General features: G+C 53.4%; 3 protein-coding genes across 6 annotated transcripts in view; 2 read left to right on the top strand and 1 right to left on the bottom strand.

Moving 5' to 3' along the window:
- THRAP3 (thyroid hormone receptor associated protein 3) overlaps nt 1-13,463 on the top strand; it is a 34,139-nt gene extending 20,676 nt beyond the window's left edge. For 3 of the 4 annotated variants that reach the window (XM_048052690.2, XM_048052689.2, XM_066982659.1), the window contains 9 exons: nt 1,233-2,135; nt 3,596-4,336; nt 5,199-5,371; nt 6,168-6,279; nt 6,980-7,064; nt 9,373-9,557; nt 10,207-10,399; nt 10,865-11,014; nt 11,906-13,463. In XM_048052690.2, the coding sequence (XP_047908647.1) occupies nt 1,233-2,135; nt 3,596-4,336; nt 5,199-5,371; nt 6,168-6,279; nt 6,980-7,064; nt 9,373-9,557; nt 10,207-10,399; nt 10,865-11,014; nt 11,906-12,127 (2,764 nt within the window). In that variant the 3' untranslated portion in view covers nt 12,128-13,463. The remainder of the gene's footprint in view (nt 1-1,232; nt 2,136-3,595; nt 4,337-5,198; nt 5,372-6,167; nt 6,280-6,979; nt 7,065-9,372; nt 9,558-10,206; nt 10,400-10,864; nt 11,015-11,905) is intronic. The other variant, XM_048052692.2, reaches the window with a different exon arrangement.
- Nucleotides 13,464-13,601: 138 nt separating this feature from the next.
- On the top strand, nt 13,602-19,148 carry LOC106037961 (uncharacterized). The gene is made up of 8 exons (XM_066982665.1): nt 13,602-15,065; nt 16,268-16,483; nt 17,744-17,789; nt 18,023-18,119; nt 18,254-18,315; nt 18,388-18,637; nt 18,754-18,817; nt 18,908-19,148. The coding sequence occupies exons 1-8, from the start codon at nt 14,571-14,573 to the stop codon at nt 18,944-18,946; spliced, it is 1,269 nt and encodes a 422-aa protein (XP_066838766.1). The 5' UTR covers nt 13,602-14,570; the 3' UTR covers nt 18,947-19,148.
- Nucleotides 19,149-19,898: 750 nt separating this feature from the next.
- EVA1B (eva-1 homolog B) lies at nt 19,899-23,067 on the bottom strand. The gene is made up of 3 exons (XM_048052730.2): nt 22,915-23,067; nt 20,957-21,074; nt 19,899-20,841 (listed from the first exon to the last, which is right to left on the bottom strand). The coding sequence occupies exons 2-3, from the start codon at nt 21,021-21,023 to the stop codon at nt 20,420-20,422; spliced, it is 489 nt and encodes a 162-aa protein (XP_047908687.2). The 5' UTR covers nt 21,024-21,074; nt 22,915-23,067; the 3' UTR covers nt 19,899-20,419.
- Nucleotides 23,068-23,449: the final 382 nt, after the last annotated feature.

Below are 23,449 nucleotides of genomic sequence, written 5' to 3'. Positions count from 1 at the left end.
CTCTCTGAAATGATAGAATAGATTTTGGAAGCAGCATACAACAGGTCCCTGGCTGGTAATTAGTAACAAATGCAGCAATTTTCTGAAAACGGGAGTGTTCTCAGTGCTTGTGACTAGGATTCCGTATAAATTGTTCTTGCTGTCTGTTCCTGTGCTTTTCCTCCCTATCGTTATGATTTGAATGAGGAGGTGTCTCAGGTAAGTTGCATAGGCTTTCTGGTTGTTTGAGGTAAAAGATGAAGCCTGTGCTTAAATTATCATTAATTTGTTTGATAGCAATGACTGTAATGTATTTGATAGGTGGAAAAAATAGAAATAAAATACATTTCTTACTGCCTGCACGTACTTCAATGTTTTGGGACTTCTAATGGCAGCTTTGCGTTGCCTTGTGCATGGTGGTTTGGGATGTGAACAGAGAGGGGGCAGCAGAGAGTTGTGTATTGCTGCTCTGTAGTAGACATACGTGTCTACTGGAGTGTGTTTTATAGGGTCTGTATGGGTCTCTTAACGTAGGAAGGGAGTGTGGAAACAGTTTGAACAAATATTACGTACTTAAATTTCATTTTGAAAAATATTTCTTATTTAATTCTACTAGTTTGGACACTTTCTCTATTTTAAAAGCACCATTTGCTAAAATCTCAGACGTTAAACAGAGTTTTGTGTTTTTCCAACAGCTGGGAAATACTTGCTCTAAAGCTGGCACTTAAACCTGAGCTACACTGCGGCTTCTGAGCAGTTACACAGCAGCAGTTCCAACATTTTAACGGGAGAGACTGTTGAAACAATTATCCCTTAACGTTTTGTCCTTTCAATCAGTCATCTCACAGGGTTTTTGCTTGTCTTGGATCCAGTTCTGTTCTTTATACAAACAGCCGGCGCTTTCATTCTGTGAGCGGAGGAAGTGCTGGACGGCGCCATCTCGTGGCATTGGGCTGGAGAGTGGCTGCCTCCCTCTGCAGTCCTGCTCGTTTGGAGTTCCAGCTTCCAAATTGTGGCAACTGGCTCACCTTTTGAAACTTGACCTACAGAGCAGTGTGCCATCTGCACCCCTCCTGCTCTCCTCGTGCTGAGGTGTTGCAATTTGTTTAACTTACCTGGCACAGAAGTGGGATTTCATCTTGATCATCAATTTCAAAAGTATTTGAGAACTGAGGGACATGGGAGAGGGAAGATAAGGCTTCAAATAAAAAGTTAAGAATAAACTTTAAAATACTTTTTTTCCTTTTTATCAGTTCTAGGTCTCGTTCAAGATCATATTCTCCATCTCATAACAGAGAAAGGAACCATCCAAGAGTCTATCAGAACCGTGATTTCAGAGGTCATAACAGAGGATACAGGAGACCGTATTATTTTCGTGGCCGAAACCGAGGGTTTTATCCATGGGGCCAGTATAACCGAGGAGGATATGGCAATTACAGGTCTAACTGGCAAAATTACCGCCAAGCGTATAGCCCTCGTAGAGGGAGGTCACGCTCTCGTTCACCCAAGAGGAGGTCTCCTTCACCAAGGTCCAGAAGTCATTCTAGAAATTCCGATAAGTCATCTTCTGATCGGTCAAGGAGGTCTTCCTCTTCTCGGTCTTCCTCAAATCATAGCCGAGTTGAGTCTTCCAAGCGTAAGTCTGGAAAGGAGAAGAAGTCATCTTCCAAGGATGCCCGGGCATCTCAGGCTGCAGGAGATAATCAAGGGGATGATTCTAAGGAGCAGCCGTTTTCGGGAGCGGCGGCTCAAGACGTCAAGGCATCTGAGGGATCAAAACCATGGCAAGATATGAGCACCTATGGGACAGGTTCGGCGTCACGAGCTGCCGCGCCTGAGCTTAGCCCGAGGGAACGCAGTCCTGCGTTAAAAAGCCCTCTCCAGTCGGTTGTGGTGAGGCGTCGTTCTCCTCGGCCGAGTCCGTTGCAGAAGTCGAGCCCTCCGCTTTCCAACCCGTCGCAGCTGAGCTCTTCTTTGCAAAGCAGCACCTCCTTTCAGGCGGGCTCTCACCAGAGTCCGTTTGACCATGGCTCGGCAGGCTTGAGCCCGACAAGGAAGAGCCCTGTGTGCAAAAGTCCAACGCCAATCGGTTCAATTTACAGTACCTCTCAGAAGGAGGAAACCACAGCTCCCGGAGGAGGAGCCTTCTCAAAGAGGCAAGTGACGCGTTTCTCTCTGTGGCAGGGTGTTTTGACAAGCCAGCTCGCATGTGTAGGCGTCCCCACGAGCACTGCAGCAGTTCTCAGCCTGTCTGCGGGCTCCAGCTGGAACAAGGTGCCCATGTGTGCAGGGTGCTAGGTAGCTGTGGGCATGGTACAGCCTCGGTGGTGGAACAAAAAGCAGACCTAGCCCCGTGGTGCAGGAAGTTGGGGCTCGTTTTCTGATTTAACTTGGCTAGTGCTAGCAGTTGTTAGTTCCCTGCAAAACTGTTTATAGTGCACGAACACTTGAAATGAAGATGTGCCTAGTGAGATTTTCTAGCAGCCTAACAGCATGCACTGGAAACTTGCATTTTTAAGTAATTTACTTTTCGGTTAAAGATTTTTTAAGTAGTGTATTCTTCAATTACTTTGATTTTATAATATCTAATGTAAATCTTGCTGCATGGCCTGCTGCAAGCAGCCGAGGGCAGTTGTAGTTCTGAAGCTTGTGCCTGTGTATGTGGGTGGTATGATGAACACCGAAGTCATCACGGAAATTAAGAGGCAAGCACTGAAGTCATCACTGATTAAGACACAACCTTCTATAGGGAAGGACTCGATTTACCACGTCTGTGTTTGCTGGGTTAGTCCACTGTGATTTCTGCCTTAAGGTGGTGCTTTCTTTTAAAAGATATGGCAGCATTCACAGGTGCTTTAAGTTTATTCTTTTTAAAGTTATTTCGGACTATCCTATATCAAGGATGTATGAACTTTAAAAAGGAAAAAAAAACCACAAAACTCTGGTTTGGGCTTTTCAGAGCATTGAATTAACGTCCTTGAGCATTACTGCTTTCTGCCTAAAGCTAGGGTTTTGCTTAATGATTGCTTTAAAACCTAGTTCTGATGCTTGAAACTAGCTTATGATAAATTGTTGTTCTTACTAAATGTTTTGTCTTCTCCCAGCAAAATTCCTCACTGTTAACCTTTTTGCTTTTTATTTGTATTTACAGTCTGTCATGAAATATTTAGCTTACCTATGAAACTTGCATCCAAAATTTGAAGTAGCTTTTGAGGCTTTTATTTCCAGTGTGTTGTTTAAAGCAGAACAGCCCAGTTTGAAAGTTTTGATGTGTTGTTCTCCTGAAGCAGGTTTGTAAGTAAATAAACTGATTGGGTAAGATGCTACTATTTTCCTTAAAATGAATCTGTGGGTAAGTGTGTTTTTTACTTGCTTTTAAGCCTCATTTCATCAGTTATGCATATCCATTTTCTTCTACATTTATTGAATTTATTGAGAAGTAAAAGTCTAAAATCCAGGCCAAGAAATCTGCGTTACATTTTAGTTATTTAGGGCCTAGAGACAATCTTTTGTACATGCATATCTGTGTTCTCTAAGATTTGACTGCTTTCCACTGAAGTATTAACCTCTTTGATTTTTACTAAGAGAACTGTTGTAATGTCTCTTCTGTGAACAGGTATCTGGAAGAGCAGAAGACTGAGAATGGGAAAGACAAAGAGCAGAAAGTAACAAATGTTGAAAAGGAAAAACCTAAAGAAAAAGGGAATTTCTCTGAGTTGGGATCAACAGATGGAAAGGCAAAATCTGATTCCTATGCATCCAAAGCAGACTCTGAGAAGGGATACCGTGGCAGTCAGTCGCCCAAGCGCTACAAGTTCCGGGATGACTTTGACAAGCTAAAGGCACCGGAGTTCCACAAGGAAAGTCACTATGGCAAAGAGGAAACGGATGAGCAGGAAAAGAAGGATAAGGCAAAGGGCCGAAAAGATTCGGAGTTTGATGATGAGCCCAAATTTATGTCTAAAGTGGTAGCGACATCAAGTAAAAGTCAGGAAGAGGAGAGGCAAGGAAAATGGGAAGGCGTGGTGTTCTTGCCACCTGGAAAGGAGAAGCAAAGGAAATCTGATGAAGCAGAGGAGGAAAGCTATTCTGAAAGATCAAAAAAAGAAGAGAGGCCAGCATCCAAGAGAGCTGAATCAGGTCACAGGGGCTTTGTTCCTGAAAAGAATTTTAGAGTGACCACTTACAAAACAAGCCAGGAAAAAAGTTCTTCCCCACCACCAAGGAAGACTTCAGAGGTAAAGGAAAAGCCAGCAACGAAAGGAGATGGGCTAGCTCCTGGCAAATCCTCCTTTTCCATTACTCGTGAGGCCCAGGTCAATATTCGAATGGATTCCTTTGACGAAGATCTTGCACGGTGTGTATTTGCTATAGTTTTGGGCAGGTTAAATAGTAATTTTGGCTGCCTGTTTGTCTTCTTGAGATCTTACGTTCCTCAGATCTGAGGAAGGCTACGTAATACCGTATCACAATTTCTATTTTTTCAGTGTTAGAGATAAAATTTTTTCTGGCCTTAGAACACTTATGGGATCCCTTTGTGTGGCAGGAGGTTGGAGGGGTTGCCAGTTTGCAGATAATGTGTAGCACAGAGGTTAAAAAACTTCTCGTTTTTTTTCCAGCTAGATTCATTTCAGATTGTAAATGTTTCTACATCAGTTTTTATGCTGCACCAGCCTTATGGTGACTTCTTGCTTCTAGAAGTTTGCGATACAGTAAAACTACAGTGCTGCTTAGACATTTCTTCTGGAGAGCATTTACGCTTATTCTTAACGTAGCATTACTGAAACTCTAGGAAGCTCTGACAGCCACTTAGGCATTGTTTCAAGAAATCTTAAGGCAATAAAAAGTTGCTCCAGAAAGCACGTTTGTACAGCAGTAGCCAGTAAATGTTAATATACCATGTGGGATGTTAGAGGTTGATCTCAAATTTAGGAACAGTAGCAGAGGATTATAGCCAGCTAGTGGGGTGGGAATGAGCTTGTGTTTCATAGCTGTCAGGGTTTAATATCTCTGCAGCCCTCCAAGTACAGAGCAACAAGTGATCTGAATTAGTACAGTAACTTAGATTAGTGTATTTTAAAGATATTTAAATAAGCAATTAGCTTGTGCAATTTAATGTTACTACATTACTTCATAGTATTATATAAAAATTCTTCTACTTTGATCTTCTGAAACAAACTGCTTCCCTTGTTCTACTTCATGTGGTCTGTTTTCTCTAGTCCAAGTGGCATACTGGCTCAGGAACGCAAGCTGTGTCGTGACCTTGTGCATAGCAACAAAAAAGAGCAAGAATTTCGTTCTATTTTTCATCATATTCAGTCTGCTCAGTCTCAGCGAAGTCCTTCTGAACTGTTTGCTCAACACATAGTGACTATAGTCCATCACGTAAGAGGTGGGTCAAAGTCCCTGTATCCTCAGATGAAGGTTCACTCCCCCCCTCCTTGCCCAAACAAGTGATTTTCATGTACTCTGGTTAATGCTCAGAGAGCTGTTCTCCAGCAGATATGCGATAGATGAGGATAGCAGCTGATGATCATGTAGTCATGGAATTATTTAGTTGGAGGTGATTCCTGGAGCCTAGCTCAGCCTCCTGCTCAAAGCAGAGCTAGCATGCAGGTTGGATCAGGTTGCATTGGGTTGTGTCCAGTTGAATTTTGAAGAAAAGAGAGAGACACCATTTCCCCTCTGCTCGTACATCACCTACTCCAGCACCCCAAACCATCCTGATAACTTTCTACATTCGCCAGTTTTGAGCTCTGTTTCATTGAACAGCCTAAAAGTCTAGCTTTATCCAGAGACAACCTTGCAAGTACCAGTTGCCTGCACACCCACCTTGCCATTTACATTAAAAAAAATTCTTCTGGAAAGGCAGAAGAGGTGTTCTCGCTTTTACCTGAACAATATGCAGGGAGACTGTGGCTTAGAATTTGTATATTCTGTTGATTTGTGTATATTTACCTAAATCATGTCTGTAAAGTGAGGTCACATGCCATTAATTTCAAGAGTAAGTTACATGAGTGAATTGTTAATTTCAAGAGTGAAATTGAAATTTGTCAGCAGTGTAGAGTTGCTCATGTGTGTGCTTCATGTGTCCTGCAACTGAATTTGACCAAGCTGTGGGACTGATGTGCTCTTCCTGTTTACAAAAATGGTATTAATATTGTGACGTTTGCTCAACCACCCCACAGAGCATCACTTTGGATCGTCAGGAATGACACTGAATGAACGCTTTACCAAATACCTAAAGAAAGGAATGGAACAAGATGCAGCTAAAAACAAAAAGAGCCCTGAAATTCACAGGTTGGTGGCATTGCGGGGGGATTTCATGTTTCCTTCTCTTAAACTGGAGTCATTCTGGAGTAATTCAAGAATAGGAGAGAATGGGTGGATCTGTACCTAGTTAAGAAAGTCGTGCAGTATGGCTTGTGTGTTAGAGTTGTGTCTAGTCTCCTACCCAGCCTTTGACAAGACAAAGGAAGTTAGTGAGTAAATCCTTGAAGGACAGAAGTGATGTCCTGGTGGAAGAGGAGAGGGGATGTCTTAGTCAATCGTTTGAATTCCTTACATTTTAGACTTAATATTTTTTAGATGGACTTGCAGCAGCTTGCTAATGTTACTGGGTAAGCATATGGGAATATGAAAACTTTTTTTAAAAAAAGAAGTTTGATCGTGTATCGTTTATAGGCATTTTCATAATGTTATAAAGTTCTGGTTTTAAAAAGACTTGCATTTATGTTTTACTATGTTGCATTCTTCCTTATATTTTTCTCAGTCCTTTTGTCTACAGCTGAAAGAGTGCTTGGACAGTTATTTATTGAAAAATAGCTTGACATCAACAGACCTATTCGTGAACCTTAAGTTGCTGTAAAGTAGCTTCAGCAAAAACGGAAAAAATGAGGAGTTTTAAATAGATTTGGAAACATTGGACAGTCTGCTTTTAAGTGACATTTGATGTAAAAACTTAATCTTGTTTGTAAGATGACTCTTATCTTTCTTTTAGGAGGATAGATATTTCTCCCAGTACTTTTAGAAAACATGGATTCTCTCAAGAGGAAACGAAAAGCTCCAGAGATCCTGGCTTCAAGGTGAACTGTTACTCTGATTAGTTTAATTCAACAAAATGAGTGCATTGGGCATGAACTTAACAGTGATGTTTTTGTTTAAATTACTCTCTACTTAAGTTTGTGTTTTTCTTTTAAGGATGGGCATAATTCTAAAAATGAACTACAAAGGGTTAATTTTTATTAAAAATGTATCAACAACCTTTGTGAAGTGGTTAGACTATGGTAAATGACCCCAAAGTCAATTGAGGTGAGCTTGAGAAAAAAGAGAGGATTTTTGGAACAAGTGCCCATGATGAGAGAAGAGACTTTTTGTGATATTTTTCTGCTTGTAAGTATTATTAAATCAATTGTATACATGCGATATTTCCAACCATGTTTTCAAAAAGACATGCATGTCAAAAAGAGGAAAGTAAAACTAAATACTTATCTAAACAAGATACACTATTAAGCAGATTATAAATTTTGTTCTAACAACTTACTGTACCATTTCTGTTGATTGCTGTTACTTTAACATTCAGCACCTGTTTGAGTAGATCCAGACCATTTGGAATTTAGTGTGCTAGCTTTTCTGAGTAGATCAATGTTAAGCCATCGCACGTACTGTAAACGATCATTAAAGTGGCTTAACTTAATGTTTGGGATTTTAAACTTTGTTTATTCACCTTCATACATATTTACGTTGAACGTTGAAGAGATTTTAAACAGTCCTGCTGAAACCTTACTTGTTTCATATTTGTTTTCGATTTTTTCCAAACACACTTGTGGCTTGACATGGACGATGGTGAGATGGATTTGATGGGCCTGAACTCTGAGCATCAGCTTGGCAGAGTGTATTATAAACGTGGTTTCCAAACAGCTCGCCAGCCTTCCGTGAAACAGACGTGCCCTCACAAACCCAAATAGGTGTTTGCTGTACCACATAAGGGAGCTGCTGCTGATTTTGTCACTTATCTGTCATCCATCGTGTTGGGAGCAGTTTTATTCTCAGAGTAGAAATTAAAGCTCTTTGCCTGGGGAAAGTAGAAGAGCAAAAAAAACCAAAACCAAAACAAAACGTCTGCTCCCACTCCTGCGTTATTTGACATTTTTATTTAAACAAAAAAGTGTTTAGAAACTCATGTAAGTAAAAAATTTAATAGCTAGAGAATTACTAATCCTTTTGTATTTAATTCAAGACGATTAATCTGATTTATGTTGCATATCAAGTAATACAGTTCCCAAGATAAGTAAATGAAGTGTAAATGTGTAAATGAAGTAGCAATCTCTGGACGCAACAGTGGAGGCTGTATGTTGCTAGCAGCATTGTGCACAGGCTTCCCACTAAAGAACCGCTGTTAAATGTTTGTCAAAACCACAGCCACTGTCAATTTGCTGCTCGTGTGTGCAGTCAGAGCAGAAGTTCATCGAAGAGTCATGGGTCTTAAAATATACACAGTAACACAACTTGACATTTTCTAGAGAAAATCATTTAAGCAGCAATTTCAATGGAACTCAAGCATGAGTAGATTTTTATTTTAGTTAGCTATTTAAAAGTAAAAATCTAGTTTTGTGGTTTTTTTCAGCTTTTTTTTCTTTGTGAATGCCAGGTAGTTGGCATTAGTAGATTTGCTAGGCTTATGTGGAGAAACACGTGCCATCTGCGGTGACTTCTTGGCATCTTTCACGTGGTGCCTTCTGGTCGAGGGGCAAGCAGTGCTGTAGGTGATACCTGCCACAGAGCAGATCTTCTTGACAGATGTGTTAAAGATCAGTGGGATGCTGATATTCCTCCAAAGAACCTTGATCACTGCATTTTGGTGGCCTCTGTCTCTTAACTCTTTGATTAGCAATCACTGTCTTAGCTGTTTGCCACTTGGAGACACCTTTTGCTTCTCAAGTTTTCAGACCTGGTGATTAAAAATTCCTTCCATGCTGCTAGATGATACGTCAGCAGGGTAGTGAGCGTGCTGCTGTTCGGGGATAAATGGCTGCTAGAACTGCAGCATGCCAAAAATGCCTGACACACAATCAGATGGATTAGATTTCCAAGTTGTTCTCACCTCACTGGCTGTGGTGTATACAATAAGTGTCAGCCTCTGTATTTCTTCCTACCTATTACCAGGCTGTGCTAATGCTGTTTAAAAGAAATTAAAGGTTAAAAACAGTGCTCTTGATGTAGGAAAATTGAAATCTGTGCATTATTTTACGTCTTAAAATGGATTAAGTATTGATTAGCATTCAGATAAATTCCTGTTCTCCAGAAGTCTGTGCAGTCAGTAGCAAAGTAATGGTGCTGAAGTAGTGCACTGTAAATCTTTGTGTTAAACTCTCCCCTTCCCTGCACTTGTAGGCTGAAGGGAAATATAAGGACGACCCTGTTGACCTGCGCCTTGATATCGAACGCCGTAAAAAACATAAGGAAAGAGATCTTAAACGCGATAAATCCAGAGAATCAGTGGACTCGAGAGATTCAAGTCACTCAAGGGAAAGATCAACTGAGAAAACGGAGAAATCTCACAAAGGCTCAAAGAAAAAGTATGTAGGAAACCTAATAGCCATTTCCTTCTGCATTTCATATTTCTGCTATTAAAGTTGGAGACAACATCACGTATATATAGTTGTACGCCTGTTGACATAACTGCTGCAGTGGCGTGAATTATTCCTCTGCGTGTCTTCTCGATACCGTTATATCTGTCTGAAACGCTAAATAACTGTTAAAGGTAAATGAGAAGGCTTCGTATGTCAGAATGGGTGAGTCACTTTTTCTTCTTGTTCCAGTTACAGAAAACAGCAATGTTTAAATGACTTTAATTTTAATCCTTTTCTATTAGTGTAATTTTTTTCCATTTGACTAAAATTGTATCTGTGAGTGCCTTCTTTCCTAGAAAGGAGACCTAGAGGAGAAGGGAATAGTACTGGTCTCAAATTCATGCTTATCTTATAGTCGGTGGTATAAACACCTTAAAAGCAGCAAGGTTGTGCCAGAGAAGACTTGGGACCTGTGTTAGATGTGCATGTTGTAGCTGATTTTAAGTTGTTAATATGGCTTTTCTTTTCCATAGTAGGAGAATGAAACCATTGCATTGATGGGGGAGTGGTAAATAATTCTGTAGCAAGCAGGTTACTTCTAAGTTATGAAGCCTGTTGATGTCCCCCTGACCTTAATTTCCTATCACTGAAACAGGAAACACCGAAGGGTGCGTGAGAGATCCAGATCCAGCTCATCATCATCACGGTCCTCTCATTCAGTCAAAGCAGAGGAATATCCAGAGGAGACTGAGGAGAGAGAGGAAAGCTCCACAGGCTTTGACAAGTCCCGGCTGGGGACTAAAGAATTCACAGGTCCAAATGAGAGAGGAAGAGCTAGAGGGACCTTTGTAAGTATCCCACCCCGAGTATCAATTGCTAAAGCAGTCAAGAAGCACCTACTGTTTATTGTTCTTCCACAGTTAAAGCATACGGTAAAGGAGAAGCCCCAAAGGTGTGGTCTGGCTGTGGATGATGAGCCAGAATGTGATCACTCCGTATCTCAAGCACTAGCCAGGGTGTTCACAACATAGCCTGGGCGGTTGAACTCAAGCTGAATGGAGCAGAATCAAGCCTGGAAGCTTTTGCTCATTAGTAATTGCTGAGCAGCCCTGATGGGCAGCATAATGTGCATCAGTCGGTTTGGGTTAGGCTACCAAAATGACTCATCTGGTCATAACCCTGCCTGTTGTTTGCAAATTTTGTGCCTTGGTTACATTTGAGTCTTACAGCTTGGTGCCCCTGAAGTCAGCAGGGAGCTGGGGGGCACTGCCACCACAACCTTTTTATTTTTCTTCCGTGTTTTGCTGTTACAGCAGTTCAGAGCAAGGGGGAGAGGATGGGGCAGAGGCAACTTTTCAGGAAACAATAACAGCAACAGTGGTGGCAACAATGACTTCCAGAAGAGAAACAGAGATGAGGAGTGGGATCCAGAGTACACACCTAAGAGCAAGAAGTACTACTTGGTATGTGTCTGAAGTACTAAAACATGTATAAATCCACCAGGTATCTGGTCTTAAACATTTCTAATCTACCAGCTTACGGCTTCATGTGCTGCTTCCTCACCAGAAGCTTATGGCTCGTCTTGAGTTTGTTACTGTTCATTTGAGAATGGTTGGCCATTATGTGAAATGAAATCCTGAAGGCTGGTTAAAGACCCCGTGTTTCACAGTAGTGCAGAAAAAGCAGCTTAAATCTGTTAGACTGTGTTGCAGATGGCCTACACTTCTTGGTTCTTCCATCCCCGTTCAGAGTTCAGCTTCTGGATGGGTTAGCACCGTTCCTTTTTACTTCTGATAAGTCTGCCGTACTAACAGGCATTTATCTGGGAGAAACCTGTCTGAATGACCCTTCTTTGAAGAAGGGATAGTTTAAACACACAGACTTTTTTTTTCCTCTTCCTGATTTGGGGTACCTGAGGCTTTTCATTAAATAACGCTGTGTTTCAGTCTTGCAGCTCAAACAAGAAAGCCTTGATTTTACCTTACTTCGCTTTTTCTGATCTTGTTGAAGGTAGAATTGTAATTTGTTTTGGTGTCCAGTCTCTAGCCTGCATTTTACATACAGAAATGGATCGGTTTGAGCCCAGCAGCGTGGTTCATAGCAGCCTGTACCAATTGCAGCGATGGGTTGCCATGCACAAAGAGAGCCCGTGTGGCACTTGTGCATTCCTGCCTTCATCTGCTGTTTTCTTCCCCCAAACAAGCCAGTACTTGTGTTTAGAGGGCAGTATTCACTGTGGCATAAATCTGGTTGGTGCTGCAGGGCTGATATCACCAGGCAGCGTTTTCCTGCTCCTCTCACACCGAGAGCAGCCAGTCTGTTTCAGCTGATGTCATTGCCTTCTCCCCGTGCAGCACGATGACCGGGAGGGCGAAGGTGCGGAGAAGTGGGTGAACAGAGGCCGTGGTCGGGGTGCTTTCCCCCGAGGACGAGGTCGCTTCATGTTCAGGAAGTCGAGCACCAGCCCCAAGTGGGCTCACGACAAATTCAGCGGCGAAGAAGGAGAAATCGAGGATGACGAAAGCGGAACAGAAAACAGAGAGGAAAAGGACAACTTACAGTCAACGACTGAGTAGCCGCAGTCTGCATGTTTCCAGGGAGCCCTGGCAGGAGTGGAGGGGTTCAGCATGCTAGTGATGGAGATTGTCAGGGCGATCCTGAAGAGCTGAGCAGAGCCCCAGAGAGGAGCTCGGAAATAATCCCGAAGTTAACTGCATTTTCAGAGTTCAGCCTCCCTAAGTGTGGACTAGAACTGATAAATCATATATGCTTGGATCCGCTCATGGAGTATACCTTCCCAAAGACTTACCTTCTGGACTGAATAAGGTCAAGTACTGGGTGAGATCCTAGATTTTCTCTCTTGTCTGTGACCTTATTGAATGGTCGGTTAAATTTTTTTTTTGGTAACAGGCTTTGAAGGCGATGTGGATTTCAGTTTGTGCCCATCTTAACCCAGTAGTCTTGACACTTTTTGTTTCTCTTTTATAATTTGAAATAGCAAAGGTCGGGATTAACTCGCCAGTTCAAATTTTTCTCCCCTATTGTGTATTCAATTTTTTAAATTCATACTTACTTATTTTAGGCCTTTACGTATGTAGTAACATCAATTAAATGATAATTTTTGGAAACTATTTTTGGTTCTTATAAATAAGAAACAATGAAGCATGTGAATAAACATCTAAATGTTAACTTGTTGGGACCAAACTGCTATGGTTTTTTTAAAAACATTTTTTATGTAACAGTTGTTTTAGGGCCTTTTAAAAACAATCGTTTTCCTTTTATGTTGAAAGTTAACGAAATTAGCATGGTTTAAAAAAAAAAAAATTACACCCTACTTTTCATCACTGTTTGTGTACAGCGTTAGGCCTGGTGTGTGCTGGAGCCCCAAACTGCTTGTAGGCATTTTGTGTATCCTCTTTGCAGCTGGTTGTGAACTCGAGTGCTCTTTCCAAGGTAACATAGTTTTCTAAGAAACTTCAGAATTCTACTAGGTTAAAAAAAAAATATAAAAGGAAAGATGAGAATTTTTCAATATTTTTTATTAATCTTTTTATAAAAACAAAAGGCAAACCCCTCCTGTGCTGGCTAAGGATGGCCGTTATGATGCATTTCTTTTTACCTTCTACTTTAAACAAAAAAAAAAGAAGTACTCTGAAGAAGTTTGCAGATAGTTGTGGCTGAGTCAGTGAGCCTTGGTAGCAGGAGAGGCATGTCCATGCACCGACGCTGAGTGTGCACGTGCTGTAAAGACACCGCTCTCCCTGTCCTCACCACCTCTGCCTTCCCTCCCCCAGGATTGCTGTGCTCATCCCTCCCCACACACCAACTAGAGTTTGGTTTGTTTTGACTTGAACAGTTCCTGTTTAGCAACCCCCTCAAGTTTGTTTATGCAAATAAAATACAATAAAATGAGTAGTAGGTGTAACTCTGCTTTGTTTTGTGGTCTGAGTCCGGGGCTCCCTCTGTCACCAGCCATTTGCCTTCTGAATGAACTGGTGGAGCCGAAAGAACCAAAGGGCTTTGGCCAGCCTCAGGGTGGAGCTGCAGAAGAGTTGCTGGGAAGAGCAGCTTTAAAACATGGTCCCAGAGGAGAAACTAGCCTAGGCAGCAGTAATGAACAGCAGTAATGAAAGAGGAAGCTCAGGCTGGGGCCTGTGGGGCTGCCCCCGCTGTTGAAAAGCAGCAGTTGCAAGCAGTTACTCTCCTGGCCTAACGCTCGAGGTTCCTGTTTTATACGGCTCTCCAGCTCGGGAACTTTGCACGTGGAAGCAAGTGGAAAATCTCGTTGCAACACAGCTGAGGGCAGGAGAGGATCCCTGGAGTTGTTCCTGCAGGAGCTGTCAGGGCAGTGCATGGGATGGCGGCCACTTTTCTTACTCCAGCTTCTGGCACTAGCTGTGATCCTGGTAGGTGCAGGAACCCGGCGCGTGGGTGTTTTGTGCCATCAGCCTGACCTGCTTTTTAAGTTAGTAGCTAAAAGCTAATTTGTGTGTGTGCCTGAACCTGTGTTAGTTGTCCCTTGGGAGCAGCGGAACGAGCAGCTCAGCCCTGGCCAAGGCTCTGGAGGCTGAGGCAAAGCTGCTGCCTGCCTGCTGCCTTCCTGCTGTGCTCTGCTTGTTGCTCGGGACCCTAGGGCTTTCCCTGTGCCATGAGGGCAGGGGCTGAAGCCCCTCAGCCCTGCAGAGCAGTGGAGGTGCTCTGTGCTCCGCCCTTCTCCCCCTTCTTTCCTCGGTGGAATCTTGTCTGCCCATCCAACATCCATCTCAGGATGTGCACGCCAGCACAAACCCTGAAAGCTTGGCAACTGCTAATTTATGAAATCAGTCGTTGCATTTGCTGTGCCGTTCGGTGCAAGTCTTTCTATTGCTGCCACTTCAAAGGAAGGTAACGGCTCGCTGCACTCCTTGGGCAAGATGTGCGGGGTGGGGTGCTGGTTAGGGGGTCTGGGGTGAGTCTAGGGCTATGCCTGCAATGCGGAGGGGCGTTCCTAGCGTGTAGGGTTTAGAGGGGTGTGGGTTAATGGTTCGTGTTTCCCTCCGTGCTTGGAATCGAGCCCTTGTGCCAACTCGGACAAAAGCTGCCCTGTGTTCACTGCTCCTTCAGCCTGAACGGGCAAACCCAGGGGCGAGCCCACACGTCCCCCTTGGTGCTGGTCCTTGGGCCAGCTGCAAACAAGCCTCTCCTTTTACCTTCGTTCAGCATTACCAATTCAAATGGATTTTAAAGGAATATTCAGCTGGTGGGGCCGGGACCAGTGGGGAGCCCTCGGCCCTGCTGCCCCTTTCCGGCCGTTGCGCTCTGCAGCGGGACTCCAGACCACGAGCCTCGTGCGCTCGCGGTTTGTGGGTTTTGGCCCCTCTGTGGTTTAGCTTTCACTTCCCCCTCCATGCTGAAGTGACAGGGAGAGCCGCGAGGCGTCGAGCGGCTGTTGGGGCGCGCGGAGCCTCCTGCCCTCACCTCACTCCCGGGTCTGCAGCGGGACCGGGTCGGCCACAGCTGGCGCAGGCAGCTCAGGTAGGGGCAGGCAGGTTGCTGCTGGCTGCTTGGGTGCTCCCTGCTGGGCAAGGAGGCACGGCCGGGTGACAAATCCTCTTGTCTGCAGTGACAGGGGGGTTGGTTCCTCCTGCTCGTCAGATAAACCGGCCCCGCGGCCGGAGCCCCAGCCCTGCGCTGACCCAAACACGCGTTCCCCAGCCCGTGCTTGCAGGACGGCGGTGGTGGGAGGCTTGGGGCAAAATCCCTCCTGCTCCTGGGCAGCAGCTCCCAGGGGAGGTGGCGAATTGCCCCCAGGGACAGCGAGTGTCCAGCAGCAAGGGCAGGAGGGAGACCAAAGCGGTGCCTGCACGTCAGCACCCAAAAAGTGACCGGGTGCCCCTTGCTCGCCTCACCCCAACATGCCTGCACCGGGTGGGTGCTGACCCAGCGCCGCTGCCTCCTGGGCTCCTTGCGCTCCGGCCCTGCTCCCTGCTGCCAGCCCCCTGCACAAACCTGGCTCTGTCCCGCCCGGCCTCGGTGCAGACGCCCCGGGGGAGGCCGGGGAGGGGGGATGAGTCCCATGGGTCGGGGCAGGGCTGAGCTCGCCCTGCTGCAGGGCCCGGAGGCGGGTGCAGAAGTTTTGTTGTACCAAAGCTTGCTGCTGGCCTCCAACACTGCTGGGAAGCGCTAGGGGAGCCCACAGGGTTACTCCTGCCTCTTTGGAGCCTAAAACGTACTTGGTGCCTGCCTCAGCTTCCCCAGCAGCACCGGGGCCAGGGCAGGACAGCCCCGTGGTTTTACCTCCTGCTCCCTTCCTCTCCCCGACCCTTTCCGCGCGGCGGTTTCCTGACCGCTCTCCGTGGCCGCCTTACACCAGCCTGCTGCTCGCTGCTCCCCGGCCCCCAGCACAAAGCCACCCGGCCACTTTAGGCCCCCCAAGGCCACCCCCCTGCACCAGGGGTGTGAGCGGGGCCCTGCTGAGCAGCTCCCACCAGGGGACCCCCATCGCACGGCTGCAGCCCTGGGGCCCCCGTCCCTGCCGCACCCCAACGCCGAGCTCACCGCGCTGGGAAGCAGCTGCTCAAGCCCTTCCCGGTGGCACAGGCGAAGGTGGGTGGGGGGGCTCCATGCTGGAGCTTAGGGGGTTTTGAAATGGCTTGGTGCTGCCTGGGCTGGCCCCCGTCCCCATTTGGGGCAGGGGGAGCAGGGTCCCTTGCACCCCAGCGGGTTTTCTCCTGCAGGAAGAGCCGCAGGCAGTGACACGGCACCCAGCAGCCCTCCTACCCCTGGAGCTGGGGACTGCTGGGGGTGCAGGGAGCTGGGGAGGGGCTGGGGGCTGCAGCATCCCGGTGAGCCCCCTCCTGCCCTTCCTGGAGCCACAGCTCTGCCAGGAGCTGTTCGACTGCACCCTGGAGCTGCTGCTGTGGAGGGGAGATGTCGTCCGGGTCCCCTGCAAGGTGAGGCGATGCCGGCCTGGGACAGCATCCCGTGAGCCTGGCCACGGCGGCTTCTGGGCCCTGGGCACCTCCGAGCCCCACGGAGGGTGCCAGGTGGGTGGCAGCGGCGGGGCTGGTTGTGCCGTGGGGCAGGAGGAGCCCCCATGGGGTGTCAGGGATGTGGCATGGACCAGCACCGCGGTGCTCAGCACTTTGACTTCCTTCCCCGCGCGGAGCCGATTTCCTCCAGCGTCACGTGCGCGGCGCGGGGCTGGGGCGGCCGGGGGGAGCCTGGCACGGCGCTGAGCATCACGGCCTGGGGGGCAGCCCCGTGCCGGCAGGTAGGATGGGGTAACCGCGGCTCTGCGTCCATCCCAGCGGCAGCTTCGGGCACCGCCAGCCCCGCGCTGCTGGGAGCGATGGTGCCCGGGGCCTGGAGAGCATCTCCCGTGCCGTCGGGGCTGGGCGCCCTCGTCCCTGTCCCCGTGGCCCCGCACGTGGCTTGTGGCTGCAGTGACCTTGGGATGGGCAAAGCCCTTGGGCGATTTTCCTGCCCACGAGGCCGCAGAGCCAAGCGACGCGCTGGTGGTGGCGGGGACCCGGTGGCCCCGGGGCTACTGGCCCGTGATGGGGACAGGACGGCCCACGGGCACGTGCCGGTGGCCTGGCACCCCATGTCCACCCCGGGCTCGGTGCAGGGGGGTGCTGCCGCCCCGTAGGTGGTGGCGGTGGGGCCGGCATCCTGCCCGTGCCGGCGCCCTGGGGGAGGCGCAGGTCTGCGGCGCGCAGAGGAAGCGCCGACCGCAGCGACGCCGGGAGTGGGGCTGGGTGCGAGGCTGGGTGCGGGGCTGGGGGGGCTGGGGGGGCTGGGGCTGCCCCCGGACTGGCACAGGGGGCTCTGGGCATGTGGTGCCCGGGCGGTGGGGCAGGGCCCGCCGTGGGGCTGCTCGGGTCCCACTGAGCATCACTGCCGGTCCCGGCAGACCTCGGGGCGGTGGCGGTGAGAGTCGTGGGCCCGGGGTGCCCTGGGGGTGTCTCACCCTCATCCTGCCCCCGGATGTCTCCTCACCGCCAGCCTCGGCCCAGCTCGTGGTGCTGAGCCCCCGTCCCTGGCAGGAACGGGATTTAGGGACGTGGGAGGTCCAGGGATTTGGTGGCACCTGGAGACCGCGTCCTAGGGGGGACGGGGGCTGTCCCACACCAGCCAAGGGTCCCTGGGAGAGGGGTCGATAACCAGGACCCTTCCCCAGCGCCTGATGAGCCCCCATGCTCCCACGGCAGCCTGAGCCAGCGAGGGACCGGCCTGGCCACCAGCAGGAGCACACGGGTGAGAACTGGGCAGGGGATGCGACGGGGAGGAGAGGGGACGGGGACGGGGATGGGGAAGGGGACAGGGACGGGCAGGTCCCCTTGCCCAGGGCAGGACCCTCATGCTGGGGCAGGTCCCCGTGCCCGGGCAGCGCGGTGCTGGGGCTCCCGGCAGGAAACGCTTCCTGCCCCGGCCGTGCACCGCTCCCCGTGCCGGCCCCGGCCCCGCCGCTCACCCCCTGCTCTCCCCAGCGAGGATGGAGCCGGCCAAGCCGCCCCCCAGCAAGAGGATGGCTCCCGCGCCCCCCGTCCCTGCCAAAACCAAGCCGGCCCTGGGGCTGCCGAGCAAGTAAGCTGCACGTGGCCCTGCTGGGGCCTTTGGGGCTGCCGTGACGGGCCCGGCACCAGGGCTCTGCTGATGCTCGGCATCTCCCCGGGGGCACACCACGGCCGTGCCACCTCACTGCCCCCTGCCATCCCCAGGCCCAGCAGCCCCCAGCCCGGCACCTCGGCCGAAATGGAGCGGGGCAGAGCCGGAGACCCAGGTAGGGCCATGGCTGTAGTGCGAGCACCGGGTGCTGCAGCCATGCCCTGCTCTGACACCGTCCCTTTCGCAGACACCGATGGCTTCAGTGCCCTGCAGGTGACCACGGCCAAGCTGAGCCACCCCACGGCCACGCGCCCCCGGGTGCCGGGCCGGCGGCCGCCCAGTATGGCCGGGGGGGGCTTGGGGCCGCCCTGCGCCGAGCTCTGCCCCCATCTCCCCGCCGCGGGGCAGGGCCCGGAGCAGCGGCTGGCCCTGGAGGACCTGAAGGCCGAGGTCCGGTCCCTGCACATCCTCGTGGACCTGATGCGAGGCCAGCACCTGTGAGTGGGGACGGGGACGATGGGGAGGGGTGGCCGACCCTAAAAAGGTCCCCGAGGTCTCCCGGGAGCTCACTGCTGGGCACGGCCCCACCTGAGCCACCCCCGCGGCCTCGCAGGAGGGACCTGGAGGACGTGAGGCTGGAGCTGCAGCACGAGCGGACCAAGCGCGAGGCGCTGCAGGTGAGACCCCCATGGCCATGGGACACAAGGACCCCTCCCACACACCCCCAGTGCCCCACCGACCCTCCTGCTCCCTTCTCGTCCCTGCAGGCGGAGCTTGAGCGGGTGAGGAAGGCGCTGCCCTGCTAGCGGGGGGGGGCTGCGGGGGGTGCGCAGGGACCCCCCAAAGCATCCCCAGCCCCAGGAGCACCCCCAGCCCTGGCCTGGGGCTGTGCCGATCCGGACACGAGGGACCCCTGCACCTGGGCACAGCCTGCTGCGCCTCTGAGGCCATGAAGCAGACCCTGCTTTGTCACAAATACTGGTTAAAATAAACTATTTTGGGTACGGAGTGCTGCTGGGGTCCCATTTAGGGGCTGGCCTGGTCCTGCTGTGTCACACGGGGGGTCCCACGGGGGTCCCCTGCACCGTCCCGGGCTGCAGCCTGAGCCGCGCCACGGCCGAGCGCCGGCGCTGGGAGCGGACGTGCCGAGAGTCACGGGCTGGGCTGCGCCGAGCCCAGAGGCCGGGCTGGGGTGGGCTGAGCCCCCCCCGCAACCCCTCACAGCCCTCTGCAGTCCCCCGCAGCCCCCCGCGGCCCCCACGCCTCATCCCCAGCCCGGGTGCTGAGCCGGGATGTGCCACGGGGCTGGGGCAGCACCCCCTCCTCTTCCTCCTCCGTCTGCTGCCCCCGCACCATTTCCCAGCCCCCCGGCACATTCTGGCCTCGCGCCACCGGCGTGGGGCCTGGAGAACATCTGGAAAACATCTGGACCCTGCTGCCGGCGCGGGGACGGGCCTGGGAAGGAGCTATTTTTATAAAGCTGCTGGGGAGGGGGGCAGCGGGGACCCGGTCCCGCACCCCTGCACGGGGCTGGGACGGTGCCTGCAGCGTGGGCAGGATGCGGCCCAGCCCTGCGGGGAGCGGCCGCGGCCCCGGGGGAGCGCGAGCAGCCCCAGAGCCCAGCTGGGAAACATCCGGCACGGCGCTGGGGCAGGGGCCGGGCGGTGCCGGAAAGGCCGGCGGCTAAATTTAGTGGGAATTTAGCGGGGCCGGCGGGAGGGAAGCGCAGAGAGCTGGGGGCCGGACAGGGAACGGGAGCCAGGGGACGAAAGCACCGTGTTGGTGGGGCAGGACAGGACCCCGCAGATCGCACGGGTGTACAGCCCGACCGCGGCCGGCGGGGTGGCGTCCCTCCGGGGACAGCGCAGAGACGGCGGGGCCAGCGGGGCAGGGGCTGCCTTGTCCTTGTCCTTGTCCTTGTCCTTGTCCTTGTCCTTGTCCCTGTCTCCGCAGGGTCCTGGGGCTGCTGGCCTGTGCCGGCAGTCGTACCAATGGCTCAAAGTGCATCGTGTCCGCAGCGGCTGCTCGTGGTGGCAGAGGAGAGGCTGGGGGTGCTGGTGGCACCGGGTGCTGGTGCCGAGGTGCCCCGGGGAGGGTTCTCCACCCCATGGGCAGTCAGTGGCCCCACTGTGCTCCCTGGTCCCGGCACCAAACCACGTCATGTGCCACTCTCAGCCCCCATCAGTGCCGCAGGGTCTTGTGGCACGGCACCGGCCGAGTTACTGGGGTGGGGGCGAGGGTCCCCCCGTGCCCCCCGGCTGTGCCGCACCGTGCCGCGCTCAGTAGTAGTGCACGCGGCCCAGGGTGCCGGTGCCGGTGCCCAGGATGTCGGGCTGCCCGTTGCGCCAGATCTCGCGGATGATGCGCTCGCGCTCCTCCAGCCGCTGCGCCCGCTCCAGCTCCTCGGCCGAGGCGAAGACGTTGACGGGCAGCGCGCCGTCCCCGGGGCCGTGGCTCTCCAGCGGGATCTCGGTCACCGGCAGCAGCGACTCGGAGGCGGCGCGGTCGATGGTGTCCTCCTCCTCCTCCTCCTCATCGTCCTCGTCGTCGTCCTCGCTGAGGTCGGGCGGGCCGGGCCGGGGCCGGCGCAGGAGGTGGGTACGGGGCCGGCAGGAGATGCGCAGCACCAGCAGGCACAGGGTCAGCACCAGCCCGAAGCAGACGCCCAGCACGAAGTAGAGCCCGAAGCTCTCGGGGTTGGCTGTGGGGAGGGAAGGCGATGGCGCTGAGGGGCTGTCCCCAGACCTCAACGGGGCGGCGGTAGCCCCGGGGTCCCCACTGGGGACGTTCCCCAGCCGGGGGCTTTGTGGCCTCACCTCGGATGTGCGCGTACGCGGCCATGCTGTTGCTCAGCAGCTCCATGTCCTGCTTGCGGCTCTCCATCGCGGTGCCCGGCCGCGCTCAGGGGCCCTGCGGGCAGCACGTGCTGGGCATCTGCGGGACATGGGATGCGGGGCTGAGCTGGGGGGCTCCCGGAGCCCCCTGTCCCCACCTGGGGCACCATCTGGGGGGGACCATGCGGAGCAAAGAGGGGTGGAAGGGGAGGGGGCTCGTGCCCAGCGGTGCTGCTGTTCGGACAGGGCCGAGCCCCGGTGGTTGCCGAAGCGGAGCCGTCCCGCTCCCGCTGCCCTCTGCTCTTCCTGCGGGGCTGGGCAGGATGCAGCCAAACCCCCCCCCCCAGGACGCTGCGCCAAGCGGATCTGCTGCAGCGGGCCGGGCTTTCCACCCCCTCCGCCCCAGGACACGGCACCAAGGGCTTCCTCCCCCTGTGGTGGCACTGGGGGGGACATGGGGCAGTGTCCCCCCACCCCGCAGCTCTCCCGGTGCTGCTCCCAGCCCCGGCTGTTTGCTGTGGGGCCCTGGGCCAGGAGCGGGGCCAGCCCCCGCAGCACGGGGACAAGGACAGGGCTGTGGTGCAAAGGCCACCGCTCAGGTGAGCAGCACAGGGGGGGGCCCAAACAGAGGGGCTGGGGCAGGCGCTGGGCCCATGCTGCAAGCGGAAGAAGCCGCCGATGCTCCCACAGGAAATGTGGGGAGGAGGCGAGGCGGCTGCCCCATGGGACACCCCAGGGACGGGGACACCCCCCCAGGGCCCCAAACAGCTGAGCACCAACCCCCCCCCCCCCACCCCCTCCCCCCCCACCCCCAGCACCCCCCCATGATGCTGGTGCAGGGCTGGGCAGGGCGGGAGGGGATGCAGCACGCGGGCCCTGGCAGAGGGAAGAGCTCATTTCCCAGAAACGTCTCCACGGAGGGAGGAATGAGGAAAGAAATGCAGAAAATGTGACACATCAGCAGAACCGTCCCTGGACAGGCCAGTGTTGCGGGGCCTCGGCATGCAGCGGGGCTGGGCCGGCCCTGCCGGTGGGGACACCCCAAAAATAGGGCCAGCGGTGTCCCCAGGAGGGGCCCGGGCTGCGAGCCCTGCACGGGGCCGGCTGGGTTGTGCTCAGCCCCGCCGCGGGCTCTGGGGACTTTGGGTGCCAAGGCTGCTGGCGAGGGCACCGCAGAACCAGCGCCTGGGCCATGCGGGGGCTCAGCACCCTGCTGGCGATGGGCACCCACGGCCGTGAGCTGTGGAGGGGCAGGTCCGGGGCTGCGGTGGGCTCGGGGTGGCAGTGAGGTGGGGGACAGGCAGTGGGAGCAGGGGACAGGCGCTGGCCAGGCGCTGGGCTCGCTCCGTCGATGCATCTGGGGCTGCTTTGGACCCCCCCCCCCCAAGGGCACCGGAGCAGCATCACCCCCAGACACGCAGGCACAGCTGAGAGCACCCAGCCCCAAACACCGAGCCCTGCGTCCCCAAGCACCAAGCACCATGTCCCCAAGGATCGAGCTCGATGTCCCCAAGCATGGATGGCTCCGTGCGGCTCCGAACCGTGCGTCCCTGAGCGCCTTGTCCCCAGGCACAGAGCCCGGCATCCCTCAGCCCTGAGGCCCCAAGATCCGCGTCCCCAAGCTCTGAGCTCTGCGTCCCGAGGCACCAAGCCCCATGTCCCCAAGCCCGGTGTCCCCAAGCACCAAGCCCCATGTCCCCAAGCCCCGTGTCCCCAAGCCCGGTGTCCCCAAGCACCAAGCCTGGCGCCCAGAGCAAGTCTTCTGTCCTCAAACCCCGCGTCCGCAGCCACAACACCGGAGCAGGGGACAGCACAGAGCGGTGTCACCCCGCCATGGCCATCAGCACGGGGCGGACACGGGGTGCGGGGACCCCTCGGGTGCCACGTCCACCCCGAGACCCCTTCGTCCCCGCGCCCCGAGCCGTGGGGCCAGTACTCACCGGGACGGCGGGCGGCGGTGGGAGCCTGCTGCACTTTGGCTGGAGCGAGGGAAGAGAGGGAAAGGTCTGTTTAGCATTAACGCGGCAGCAACAGGAAATAGTTCGGAGGAGGCTGGCGGTCAGCGCTCCCCGCCGGAGCCAATGGCAGCCCCGTCCCAACGCCCAGCGGGGCGCGGGGCCGAGGCTCGCCCGCTCCCCTGGGACGGCCCGGAGCAGGGGGGCCGAGCCGCGGGTGGGCTGCGCCGGACCCCGTCTGCTGCAGGCCCCGTCCTGGCCGTGCTCAGCACCCATCCGGCAGGATCAGGCCTGATCCTCGCCGGGCTGGCGGTGCCAGGATCCAGCCGCGCATCCCGGCCTCGCGGGGGCTGAGCCTCGGCAGGGCGAAGGCACCGCGGCCACACCGGGACAGGCTCGCGGGGCAGACACCAGCCCCGGGGAGGTGTGGGGGTGGGATCCTGCCCTGGGCCCAGCTCCCCGGGGTTGTGGGGCCGCGTAGGGACCAGATGTGGAGCAGCGCCTCGGCCCCACTGCAGCC

This window comes from Anser cygnoides, chromosome 24, assembly GCF_040182565.1.
Source record: "Anser cygnoides isolate HZ-2024a breed goose chromosome 24, Taihu_goose_T2T_genome, whole genome shotgun sequence".
Taxonomy (NCBI): domain Eukaryota; kingdom Metazoa; phylum Chordata; class Aves; order Anseriformes; family Anatidae; genus Anser; species Anser cygnoides.
The sequence above is the reverse complement of the archived record's forward strand: the minus strand, read 5'-3'. Positions and strand labels throughout refer to the sequence as shown.